Source organism: Corylus avellana, chromosome ca9, assembly GCF_901000735.1.
Source record: "Corylus avellana chromosome ca9, CavTom2PMs-1.0".
Lineage (NCBI taxonomy): Eukaryota > Viridiplantae > Streptophyta > Magnoliopsida > Fagales > Betulaceae > Corylus > Corylus avellana.
The window spans coordinates 8651779-8665921 of record NC_081549.1 but is presented as its reverse complement, the minus strand read 5'-3'; the positions used below and the strand labels follow the sequence as shown (position 1 = coordinate 8665921).

Here is a 14143-nt window from a genome sequence, read left to right as displayed (position 1 = left end):
GCGTTTGCACAAATGTTTCGTTCTCTATTGTCCGATACTTCTTCGTATATAGAACTTTCTCTCTCAAGTTTCTTGTAATATCATCCAGTGCCCCCCACTTGGACTTTTTCTTCCATAATAGGTCTCGTTCTAGAAGGGTTCCCCAGTGACCCTTTTTGCATTTGGCTTTAAATGTAGTAAAATTAAATAAATAAATAAAAGAGAATTTTTTTTTTTAAACGGTTTAAATTTAATTTTAATTTTTTATAAAAAAAAAAAATTAAATCAAATTAAATTTAAACTATTAAAAAAATTGCATGAAATCTCCGGTAATTATTTTTTACAGAACGTAAGTTAAATAAATAAATAATAATATTATAAGTCACTTTTGTATTTCTCTGAGACTGAAGCGTCTCTTTTACTTTTCCCGCACCCCTGCAACATCTTACACAATTTTTCAAAAGAAGTTGACAAGGCCAGCAAAAATTATTGTGGAAGATGAATAAAAAAGCGTTAATAAACGAGTCTATTACTCATATCTATTACTTATTTTATGAGCCAATAATAAGGGATTACTTATACAAATAACATTAAAAAAAAAAAATGTAAAATTAGTTTATTGAAAAAGACAACTTCAAAGATTTGGAATCAAAAAGCAGTTAGCTTTGATCATTTAAATATTTTTCTTCAGCTGGAATTGGACAACCTTATGCTAGGACGACTAGGCCCCCACAAAAGAATGTATAAATCTATAGATGTATCTTAATGGAATCCTCAGTTGGCCATGTTAAAGCAATTCTAATGCCCATATGAAAATAAATATAATAGCATTATAAAAGTTATATATATTTTCTTAAAGATAATGTTTAAATAGTCTGAAGCAATCTAATCTAAAATAACAAAAAAGTAACCAATGAAATGAGATATCTAATCAATCATAGAGGGTATAAGCAAAATTAAATAACCCTGGAGATTATAATTAGTTAATAAAGTACATATCCCTATAGATTTGCTAACACTATAACCAAAGACAGATCCAGCGTTGAGTTTGGGGGGACCAGGGCAAAATAAGGAGGGATCAGTTGGCAAAAATTACCTTTTTTTTTTACCTTTTTTTTTTTTTTTTTTTGCCTTAAAAATTTTTTTTCTTGTAATTTGGTGGGGATTAGGGTCACTGTCAATTCCTCCCTAAATCCGTCTCTGACTATAGCTTACCATTCCTTCAAATAAACCTCATTTTCCTTTTGTTTTGGGGACCATTATCTTCAATAATGGGATTAACAATAGGAAAAGACACAATCTACCCACTATAATCTAATATGTTCTCTTTCTTATAGAGTTATCAATTATTTTGAGTTATATAATAAAAAAAGAAAATAAAAGTACATATACCCCTCAAATTTGCAATATCTTTCTAAATTTTCAATTGTTATTTATAAATTATCAGAAAATTGCAATGTAAGCTCTTTGTACAAAAAATAAAAACAAAAATACTCTTATATAAATTTAGAAAAAAAAAAATACAAAAAACAAAATGGTAACCCATGGGAGTGCCCATGGGTCTCCACCAAATTCTTTCTATTTACTTTCTTTCTTTCTTTTTTTTCAAATTTATAAAGGCATTTGTCTTTTTTATAATTTCGATGGGTAATTTTGACTTTTTGAAAGGCAAAAAGGAAATATTGCAATTTTCTGATTGCTTAGAGGGCATTACTTCAATTAAAAGTTTGGGAAGAGAAATATTGCAAATTGACTAATAGTTCGAGAGAGTATGTATATTTCGTTAAACTACTATTTATCTCAAAAGCTTAAGCTCATAGGAAGAGATCAATTTAATCATTTAATCATTAGTTTAACATTCATCCTCATATGTGAGCTTAAAAAATTTTCTTTTAATAAATAAAGCTCAACACGTAAAATATTTCATTTAAATGAGGAGTGATTTTGACGGAGTCAAAGTTCGTTCCCACGATCTTTGATTCTGATACCATGTTAAACTACCATTCATCCTAAAAACTTAAGCTCATAGGAAGAGATAAATTTAATCACTTAATTATTAGTTTAACATATTTTTCCTTATTAAATCCATTTTTCTTTGAAAATTTCATTCCAATTTTGTATACAATAGTAAAAACTATATCCATTGAACTAGTAGACATGCTAAAAATATAGTTTATTTAGTGGGTTTTATGAATAATTAGCAAAATATATAGTAATTATTTGAGAGGACAAACTGAAAGAATTTTCCATTGTTGGGGCTCTTATTGAAAACTTTAACCAGCTTTTCACCGGGCAAAAATGTGTAAACGAAGCTGCCTTTTTGCTGAATTTTGGATTTTTTTTTTTCCACAGTAGACTTTAACTTTTTTGTCTCCAGGGGCAGGGGTGGTACAAATAATATGTCAATTATTCCAAGGCTGCAGTCAAGTCAACTTTAATGGGTTAGGTGAGGTCTTGGATGAAATATAATGAAGGGAGTTTTTGACATTCCAGAAAACATCAAGGGCCGTCTTTGATATTCTCAAACTCATCATATTAGAAAAAGATAAAAAAGAAATCCCTGCAAATGGATCACTTCAAAACAAGGCCTATGATTCCTCAAAACTACAAAATGACCACTACCCAAAAGATTGATTCTTTACCCTTGCGACGAAGGATTGAGTTTTAAGTAATTTTGTTGATGAATAAATATAAAAGAATTTTTATAGAGACCAAAATTTTCTTATAATTTTTTTTTTAAAAAAAAAAAATTTAGGGGAAAGGTAGACTAAGACCACTGCAGTTCTCCTAAACTGCTCATATATATATATATATATATATATATGTCAGAATTTCTTACAATTTTTTAAAATATAAAATTCTCAAATTACGAATCTTCATGTAGTTCCTTATCTCGAAGAGTTGAAACATACCTCTTATTATCGAGACAGTTAAAAATAATTTTCATTTTAAAAGCTTTTTTTTTCGCTTTTGAAAAAATATTTATTAAAAAAAATAAAAGATAATTTTTGACTTAAGTTTTTCAACCTGGTAAAAATATTTTTAATTTTCATAAATAACATGTCACTTTTTTAATAAGTGACAATAATGGCATTTTCGATGTCGTTCCATGCAAAGAACGGTCTAAAATTTTGTAATTTAAGAATTTAAAATTAAAAGAAGGGTTAAATACCTCAAACTCCCTTAGGGTTTAGCAACTTTATTTTTTTTCTCCTAGGGTTTTACTTTTATCACAGGACCCCCCTGGGGTTTTGATAAAGAACCAATTTAGTCCATCCGTTAGTTGACCATTAAGACTGACACGTGGACCAATAAGATGTTGACACGTGACACTTATTTAAATTTTTTTTTTAATTAACAAAAAAAATATTTTTTTTTTTTGCACAATAAAGAAAAAAGAAAAAGGATGCACCGGGGGTGGATCGGCTTCACCCCTGAGGCCTTTCAAGGGTGCCCTACCACCCCTGCCTTGCGGTCGGGCTTCCTCGTGCTTCCAGGGTGGCCGCGAGCCACCCCCCCATCTGCACAGATGGGTGGTCTGCCACCATGGTCAAAGGTAATTTAACCAAACGGCCAAGAGCCACCCCCGCTTTTTCCCTTTCTTTTTTTTTTTTAAAAAAAAAATACATTTTTTTTGTTAATTTTTTTAAAAAATTAAATAGGTGCCACGTGTCAACATCTAATTGGTTCACGTGTCAGTCTTAACGGTCAATTAACGGATGGACTAAATTGGTCTTTATCAAAACCCCAAGGGGGTCGAGCCACCCCCAAATGGCCGAGCCACCCCCAGTTTTTTCCTTTTCTTTTTCTTTTTTTTTTTTAAAGAAAAAATATATTTTTTTTGTTAATTCTTTTAAAAAATTAAATAGGTGTCACGTGTCAACATCTGATTGGTTCACGTGTCAGTCTTAACGGTCAATTAACGGATGGACTAAATTGGTCTTTATCAAAACCCCATGGGGGTCCTGTGATAAAAATGAAACTCCAAAGGAAAAAAAAATAAAATTGCTAAATCTTAAGGGAGTTAGAGGTATTTAACCCTTAAAAGAAAATGGTAGGAAATTATGATTCCATAAAGACAAATACGATAAGAACTCACCGGATTCGAATCCGGTTGGAAATGGCAGTTCCGTGGTTTTGGCCAACTAGATGGTATTTTTCAGTGTCATTGGGACACGTGAGGTAATTATTGCAATTTGACCGTGGTTGAACCAAGAAGCCGCCTTCCCATTTGGAAGCTTACAGGAAGTTACTTTTTACGAGAAAAAGACCATTATGCCATTCAGACCAAAAGTCAAAATTGATAACTTTGGATCCAAGAAATAGTAATGTGCTACCAGCCCTGTGCAAGTGACACCTATCCAGAATTTGTAGTAGGATGATATTCCCGATGGTTGGTTAACAATAGCGTGATTCCATCGATGCCATGCATTTCAGACATCTCAGTTTAAACTTTGCTTAAAATTTAAACATATATTCTATTTGTTGGATTGGTCTTTCATCATCTCATCTAAAAATTAATTAGTATCCAATGAAAGAATTTAAATTATTTTATGGCATTCAAAATTGTAACCCGTATGACATATTTTAAAAGTCATCAAAGTGAGTAAAGTGGCATAGTTACATCTTAACAATCCCTCCCTCAACTGCTCAACATGACGCTCTCGCAACTCGAATCCATGACCTTGATTATGATACTATTTGTTAGATCAGGTCTTTAACCATCTCATCTAAAAATTAATTAGTGTCCAATTAGAAAAGCCAAATCTTTTTATGGCATTCAAAATTACACTGTGCAAGGCATGTTGTAAGAGCTGTCCAAGTGAGAAGAGTGACATTGTTGCACCTCAATAATCCCTCCCTCAATATGGCACTCCCGTGATTCGAATCCATGACCCTGTCTCTGATACCATTTGTTGAATTGGCTCTTTGATCATCTTATCTAAAAATCAATTGGTGTTTAGCAAGGAAAGCTAAATCCTTTTATGGCATATTGTAAGAGTCATCCAAGTGAGCAGAGTGACATTGTTGCACCTCAACATGACACTCCTACGACTCGAACCCATGACCCTGACTCTGATATCATTTGTTGAATTGGGTCTTTGACCATCTCATTTAAAAATTAATTTGTATCTAATGAGAGAAGCCAAATCTTTTTATAGAATTCGAAATGACATTCCGCAAGGCATGTCTAAGAGCCGTCCATGTAAGCAGAGTGACATTGTTGCACCTCAACATTATTATTATGATTTTTTAAATATCAATTATTATTTTTTAAAATCCTTAAGAATTTTTTATTTAAAAACAAATTTAAAATCTTAATCCCAGCTAGCTTTGAAAAGGTAAATTTCAAGCACGAAAGTTAGCAAAAACATTCAAGGAAAAAAAGGGTTTAGAATTCGTATGTCATAAGTGTTTCAAAGCATCATGGAGTGGTCATGGAGCAATCATGAAAAGACAAGTAGACAACATCTTTTTAATTTTAATTTTAATTTTATGGTCAATTCTCAATGATTTCATTCTATGATTGAAGGGCTTCGGTTGTTCCTAACCAACTTAAGCTTATTAGGATCAACAGGAGAGGATTTGGATTGGTTTATTTTAAAAAAATAATAGTATTTATGTTGTAGTTTTTTTAATGGTTTAGATTCAATTCTTTTTCTTTCCTTGTTATGAAAAATACTTGAAATTAAGTATGAACCATTGAAAAAACTACAATATAAAGTAGTTCTTTTACAACATCTAAGCCAAATCAATAAAATAAAATAAAAATAAAAAAGGTAGAGGATGAACTTATGGGCGGAAACCAAGTTGACTATTATATCACTATACTGGCAAGCAGTGGTGAATCTAGAATCATGCTCATGCTGGGGTGAGATTAATAATTAGTTAATATAAAATAATAATATATTTTAATATGTTTTATCCAAAATCCAGCATGACTCTAAACATTTTTTTTTTTTTTTTTTTAAAAAAAAAAGTATTGAAAGACCAATTCATTACTTCCAAAATTCAATTATCCATCAATAATATGTAATTATTATTTTTTTTTTTGATAATAACATCTATATCATTTTTAATTTGCTTAAAAAAAGAAGAAGTAAAGTTATTTCAGCTCAAATTAGCATTAATTTCATTATGTGCTAATAATTTCAACTCCAAAAAGAGAGTAGAGTAACATCTATTTTCTTTAATCTATGTTTTTCTAGTTGAGATTTTTTAACTTTTCAACTTTCAGAGAGGAAAATGATTTGTGATTCACGTAAAATAACCAAATTATATTAATAAAAATCAAAATTAAAAAATAGAGATGTGTGAGCAGGGTGTCTTGCTGTACTTTTCTACGATTCTTTTTGGACAGAAATTTTTTTCAAATCTATTTGGAGAAATTATTCTCCAATCTATTTAAAAGAACGCAATGCGCCTATAAATATTTAAAAAATATATTAATTTTTAACATCATTACTAACAATTTATTAATTTATACTAAATTTATTGTATATTTTAAATATTTACATACACTTACTACTAATTTATATAAAAAAGGAATGGAAAGTACAGTGAGAGACACCCTACTCACGCATCTCTATTTTAAAATTTTGATTTTTATTAACACAATTCCTTTTATGTTTCCAAGGATAATATTAAATAAGGATAATATTAATGCCTTTCTTCACTCAATCATCAATAGATCAGCTACATGACTATGTTACCCTTCTAAAACTTGCTTTAACTAATGAAGCCTACCGATGAATAGAATTACTTAAATGTCTTTTTGCTCTTAACTATCAATCTCTCTCCAAGACGGGTTTTAACCCCTTTTGAAACTTGAGGCAACTGAGAGCATTCCCAGCAGACTCCCTATAAGGGGGTCTGTTCCCTATGTTTAGGGAATATGTCCAAAAAATCGCAAAAAACGTCCTACAACAGATTCCCTATATGGTTCCTTAAACCATCAGATGCTACAGTGGAACCCAATGTATTGGGTTCCACTGTAGCGATCCAAAGGCTTATTAAATTGAAAAAAAAAAAATCTTTCTCTCTCCTGTCAGCACAAGTCTCAACGCGCGCAAGCTCTTTCTCTTTCCTGTCCAACACGCCACCCATCTCGCTCAATACAACCTCTCTCTGCGAAAATTCCATCTTCTTCAACCTCTCAACTTTCATCTGTTCTACACAAGGTAGAGAGGAGACCGAAAAGAGAGAAAGTTCGAGATTGAGAGAGAATGGTGAGCGTTCTGTTCAAGCCGAGAGAGAGAGACTGAAGAACGGTGGTTGAGCCATTGTCGTCATGGAGTGGGCAACGCCTGGGCAAAGCTGAACCAGTCCTTTTCCAGCGAGGGTAGTGCGTTTGGTTATTCCCAGTGTCCAGCTCAGAAAGGTTCATTCTTCGATTGGAAGAAAGGTTCATTCTTCCCTTTTGTTCGATTTCTCCTAAATTTGGGTTTGTCTTCTCCTAAATGTTCATTGCTCTGTAATCAAGTGTTTTGAAATTATTTTGTATATAGAATTCTTATATTTATTGAGAAGGTTTGAGAAACCTTGGAGAGGAAGAGAAATTGATCTCCTCGGCTCAATCGTAGCTTGAGCCTTGAGGTTAATGAATCAAAAGAACATACAAAGGAAAAAAGAAGAAGACAAAATTTCACTTGCTGCACATACGTATAAATTAGTTCATCCAACATCTTAGAATGCATCCAAGTGTCATGATTTTTTTCCACAAGTTGTAATTAATACATTTGGGTCTTTTCTTTTTCTTTTTTTTAAATAAAAAATTTAAAACTTCCAGGGGAAAAAAAGTTACTTAGAAACTGCCAAGGGTGCTCCCCTCCTTCAAGTTGCCATAAAAGCTGATTGGCCGGCTGCCAAGAAGTTTCTTCAGTAAAACCTAGACTGTGTTCGACTTCCCACAAACACACATTCATATTTACATATAAATGTATGTATGAATGAACTATAAGAACATGTTTGATGAATTTTTTGTATATATATAGTGGTTGAGGTGATTATTCAAATATGGTGACAATTTGTTTTCTTTCTTTTTTGGGTTTCTGTAAAGATGGTATATATAGGGGTGTTGGGTTCATTGGAATTCCCTTTCGACCTCTAAGCTGACCCTCGTCAAAAGCGGACCGTTTGTGAGCTTTGTATGCTTGAAATTGTTCTTCTAATCATAGTTTGTTACTCTCTTTTAAAATGGTCCTTGGTGTTCATTGGAAAATTTGGAAAGTTTGGAAAGTTTGTTACCTAAGTTTAAGAAATGGAAAATTTGGTCTCTATTTTTCATTTCAATTTGGTTCAATTAATAATTTTGTTTATTTTTTGAGATTGCCCCTCTTAGAGTTGCATGAATTATTCGAAATCTAAGTTCACCGAATTTGGATGGTTTTAGAAATTGTCACTTTAGAGCTGCATGAATTATTTTTCTATATTTGGTTCTTGGTGTTCATTGGAAGCGTCTCTTGAGGAAATTGGTTATATACTTGGGTCAGATTGTTGGGGAGGTTAGATGGGTGTGAGATCAGATTTGTTGTCATTGTGGATTTGTTGGGGTAGTTGGGGTAGATATCCTCTTCTTCCTCAAGTTTTGTAGAGCCTACCTCTTCTGCAATCTGCAGTGATATGTAAAGTGCCACACACCTCCCATCTTAAATGTGTATTTACATTGTTAATCGAACCCAATAAATTAGGGTAGTAGATCCCACATTGCAGCGCGCACCATAGATTGAATAATGTGTTGCTTCAATTTAAATTTATAGCTTAGTCTTTGAGTGCTTTTGTACCCTTTGATTTCCCAAGCCAAAAGTGCATCTTTAAAAAATAACCTCTCTCTGCGAATATTGGTAGGTGCTACCACTTTATTCTTTTTGGTCATCTGAGGAGCGGGGGTTATTGAATATCATTTAGAGTTTATTCTCCTGACTGTTAAGGGACTGGTTCAAGGCAAATTAGGATGTTATGTGTACATTTATTGCATCTTTAATGTTACATGGATCCATGAATGGAACCAAATTTATGATATTTTTAGTTCCTTTTTTTTCATTCAACTACTTGCACTCATGGACTCACAAGAGGGGTTGCAAGAGTTCAATGAAATTCCTACCCAAAGCTTCACCATGCTCTTACAAGGGGGGTGTCAATACAACAATGAAAATCCACCCCAACCTGAAAAGAAGTCTACTACTAAAAAAACAAACTTCTCAATAGAAGAAGACGTTTTACTAGTAAAGGCTTGGCTCAATACTGGCCTTGATCCAATTCAAGGGAATTCTCAAAAAAGCACCAAATTTTGGGATAGGATTTTGGAGAACTATAATGAGAACAAGAAAGAAACCACTGTAGAACGGACTGCGCATTCTTTATCAAATCGGTGGTCTTTCATCCAAAAAGTCATCAACAAATTCTGTGGGTACTTGGAACAAGTTGAACATAGGAATCAAAGTGGTATTGGTGAGCAAGATAAGGTATAAATGATTTCTTACTAGTAGTGTAAATTAGTCATTTATTTGATTCAAGATTTTAATCATTTTCATTTTTTGAATTTTCTTTTAGATCAATATGGCAAAGGCTATGTACCAGGAGTTGAATAACAATGCCATATTTCAATTTGAACATTTGTGGAATATGTTGAAGACAGTACCGAAATGGAAGAAATATATGTTGACTCAATCAGATTTGAAAAGGAAATGCCTTGATACAAGTACTTCTTATCCGCTAGATGTTATACATTTAGGGGAAGATAACAATGATCAAGATGTACATGTAGCATTGGAGAGACCTATAGGCAAGAAGGCTGCGAAAGAGAGAGAGAGAAAAAGAAAGAGCAACAATTGTGGAGAGAAAGAGATTGTGATGGAGGTTTTGAGTGGATTAGCGGAAGCGAAGAAGAGATTACATGAGGAGAGAAAGAAAGAGATCGATACGACAAAGGAGGAGATCATTCGTATTGAGAAACAAAAGCTTGAGGTTGAACTTAGGAAAGAGGAAAGGGAACAAAAGAAAGAAGAATTTGAGAAACAAAAGCTTGAGGTTGAACTTAGGAAAGAGGAAAGGGAGCAAAAGAAAGAAGAATTTGAGAAACAAAAGCTTGAGGTTGAACTTAGGAAAGAGGAAAGGGAGCAAAAGAAAGAAGAATTTGAAAAACAAAAGCTTGAGGTTGAACTTAGGAAAGAGACAAGGGAACAAAAGAAAGAAGAAAGAGAAATTATGATGATGGATACAAGTCACTTGTCTAAAATACAGGTTGAATATATTCAATCTCTCCAAATGGAAATCATTGAGAAGCGTAGTAGTAAATAGTCATCGGTCTTTGGGTATTATTTTGTATTTAAGTGAACTAATCATGTAATTTTGTAAATAGTCATTGATTTTGTCATCTTTTTGTTCAGTGATTATTTTGCTATTGAAAGTAAGAATAGCACAGACCTCTTTGTTGCACATTGATTAAAGCTAAGAATGCTTGTGTTGTTTACATGTATGAAGATCGTCTATGATGAGGTTCTAACTAAAGGTGTAGCATTTGTGTAATTTTGTAAATCAATGTATCAAGTTCCTTTTCTTTGTGTGCAAAGGCAGTGTGTGAAATTCTGTATGAGAAGGTGTAGCATTTGGGATCACCTAAATCCTCATTACCCATTTGATATTCTAAGATAATTGTTCCTTGTTCTGATTATACAATACATGTGATCAAAACATTGGCATGCATGTGTCCAAGCATCTTCCATCATGTTTGAGAGGAACATATAAGAGAAACGTGTAACCAAAAAAAGAAAAAAGTTAGAAAAGAAAAAAAAAAGAAAAAAAAAAGGGTCATGGAAACTAGAAATGTGGAAATAATCATAGGCAGCCATCCAATGAAAAAGGGAGTTGAAGAATCCTGTGCACGTTTGCATGCTGGTATCACATCCATATAATTTTTGAAACCTCAAATATTCGTCATTGTTGTGGCATTAAAGTCACTTTTGATCTGCATGGTATTGAAAGTTTTTGTTTTCCTTGTAAAATCTTTGATCCCTATAAAATATGGTCCGCTTGTAATTTTTGCAAGTTGTTTCTATTGCAAGTTGATCCTGTTTCAGCAGGGGTTCAATATGATAAAGAGTTTATTGTATGCTCTCTTGATCTTCTCTCTGGACTTGCAGAGGGTCTTGGCAGTGGGATAGAGAGTCTGGTATTCCCCTTTTGCTGAAATTTCTTAATCAAGAAAAGATATGAAATAAAGAGTGTTTGCTTTCTTAGCTGCCTGTTTTGGTTGCTTTTGTTCTGAATTTGGTTTTTATTTATTTATTTTATTTATAAATTTGTTTTATTAGAGCAACTTCAATCAGAAAAATTGGGTATACCTAAATGTCTTTGATAGCTTTATATATAATACTGCTAGATAATGCTTTGCGATTTTCTTAAAATAATTTTACCATTGAATGAGTATTATTGGATAAATAGTCATATAGGCAACTATTTTTTTGTGAGTCATATAGGCAACTGTTGATTGTACCTAATTATGGATAATTTGTCCAAATGTTGTATTGGTGGATTGTAAGTGGGTCTGTAGCAGAGCCTGGGATACAACATTTCTGAATGGAATGTGGATATTCTACATATTAAGAATACAAACAGGATATGGCTTGTACATTGACATGCTTAATAATGTGTGCTTATAATACTTTTTCTGCAGGTTTCACATAGTAATTTGAGCGATCTGCATCTGCAATGTTGCACGGATGATGCTTCTGATGTCTGGCAGAGTGCCTTTGCACTTCTTGGGGACCTGGCAAGAGTAAGTTGAAAATTTTATCCATCACATGACCTAATTTTATGCCCATCCCTTTGGATGGATTCGCAACCCATGGCTTGAGCTGCTTGCGAACTGTTCCTAGGTGAAAAAAAAAAAAAAACTATTGACTTCTCAAAAAAGCAAGCGGCTAGGTACCACAGGGTAATAGGGCTAGTGGTTCAATAGGAGCTATAACTTTTGTTTTAAGGTAATTTATCTATCTGAATCTCTCATGCATATCTACATCCTTTGATGATTTTGATTAGGTATGCCCTGTTCATTTGCACCCCCGTTTGTTTGAAATTCTTGATGTTGCAGCAAAGCAACTGGTAAGTGAAATTTATCTCATGGCTTTTACTTTTGAGCTGTAGTCTTGGTAGCCTTTTTATCTACCTTACATATGTGCTGCACAGAACACTCCTAAACTGAAGGAAATTGTTTCGGTAGCAAATAATGCATGTTGGGCCATTAGGGAATTAGCAGTTAAGGTATGTTAAGCTCTTTATACTTATTCAATAACTCTTAGGGTATGTTTTAAGTAAACTCTTCAATTACCATTCATTTTTTTTTTTTAATGTATTCTAAGACAAACTGAAGGTGCAATCATACGAATTCACCATTTAATAGGCAAATGCAATCATATGAAATTATAGGCCATGTAGTTTTTAATATATTTGTTAATAGACTGGGTATTAAAAAAAAAATACAATTAGCCATAGTGCAATCATACAAAATTTAAAATTAAAAGTTCTTATTGGCCATGTAGTTGCCATAAATGCTCGACAAGGTCCGACTGGAGTTGAGAATGAGTTACTCGATCTCTAATACGATGATGATTTTGTATGAAGTCCAAAAACTCAACTGTATGCTCATGTGATGGTGGTTCGAGTGGAATCTCATTGATTTGTTCATAATCGAAGTCATCTGCTCCAAGGTATAAATCTTGCTCGTCTTCAACGATCATATTATGCAATATTATGCACGCCATCATAATCTCTTTAAGCATTTCAGGTTTGTGTAAACGTGCAGGTCCACGCACAATACCAAATCGCGCTTGAAGTACTCCAAATGCCCGCTCTACATCCTTCCTTGCTGACTCTTGAGCTGCAGCAAAATTCTTTCTTTTATTTCCTTGTGGAGCATGAATTGTTTTTACGAATGTTGCCCATTGAGGATATATACCATCGGCAAGATAGTATCCCATTGTGTAGTCGTGACCATTGAGTGAGTAGTTTACTAGAGGTGCACGCCCTTCAGCTAGATTGGTAAATACAGAAGACCGTTCTAACACATTGATGTCATTGTGAGACCCTCGTAACCCAAAAAATGCATGCCATATCCAAAGATCATAAGATGCCACGGCTTCCAAAATAATAGTTGGTTCATGAATATGACCAGAATACATACCTTTCCAAGCATTTGGACAGTTCTTCCACTTCCAATGCATGCAATCAATGCTTCCCAACATACCTGGAAATCCACGACTTGCGCCAATTGCTAGCAATCTAGCAACATCATCTTGGGTTGGCGACCTCAAGTACTCGGTGGAAAATTTTGAATTCATCGCTTGAACAAATAGTTTAAAACACTCCATTGCAGTAGATTCTCCAATTCGTAAGTATTCATCCATAAGATCTGCCGTTACTCCATAAGCGAGCATTCTAAGTGCGACAGTCATCTTTTGTAGGGAAGAGTGCCCAAGCTTGCCAGTAGCATTTCTTTTATGGAGAAAATATGGCTCATGATCTACTATTGCATCATGAATGTAGATAAAAAGTTCACGACACATACGAAACCTCCTCCGAAATTTTTTGGCTGGATAAACTGGCAATGCAGCAAAATAGTCGCGAAAAAGGTTTTCTTGACCTTGCAAAGAATTACGGCAAATGGTATTGCGGCGTTGACCAGAATCACGACGTGATGTTGATCCTATTTCGCTATCAAATGGTTCTTTTGCCATAGCAATTACTGAAATTATTTCTAACTCATCATCAGAAGAAGAGTTATATAAAAGATCATCAAGTTTAAAAATATGATTCATAAAAAAAAAAAAAAAAAAAAAAAGGGGAAAGAATGAATGAACGAGATATTTGGGTTCAAATATATGAAAACTAGAAATAATGGCTATATGTTAAACTACCAACAATAAGATATATATATATATATATATATATACACACATTTGAGGTAGCCGTTGAAAAAAACAAAAAAAAAAAATTTTAAACTGCCAGCAAAAAAAAAACATGTGAAACCTGTGAAACACTGCCAAAAAAAAAAAACCTGTATCACTGCCAACGGTCTAATGTATGGCAGTGATACATTTTGGACCGTTAGCTATAAAAACCTGCCAGCCAACGGTCCAAAATCAGCTGCAAAACAGTGAAAACTGCC

General features: G+C 33.3%; 2 protein-coding genes across 2 annotated transcripts; one reads left to right on the top strand and one right to left on the bottom strand.

The window, feature by feature from the left end:
* The first annotated feature begins 9038 nt into the window (after window positions 1–9038).
* Window positions 9039–10278, top strand: LOC132162260 (uncharacterized). The gene is made up of 3 exons (XM_059572520.1): window positions 9039–9443; window positions 9532–9763; window positions 9854–10278. Exons 1-3 carry the CDS (start codon window positions 9039–9041, stop codon window positions 10276–10278), a joined length of 1062 nt encoding a protein of 353 aa, XP_059428503.1.
* Window positions 10279–12503: 2225 nt separating this feature from the next.
* LOC132162259 (uncharacterized) lies at window positions 12504–13712 on the bottom strand. Its single transcript, XM_059572519.1, has one exon. The coding sequence runs from the start codon at window positions 13710–13712 to the stop codon at window positions 12504–12506; it is 1209 nt and encodes a 402-aa protein (XP_059428502.1).
* Window positions 13713–14143: the final 431 nt, after the last annotated feature.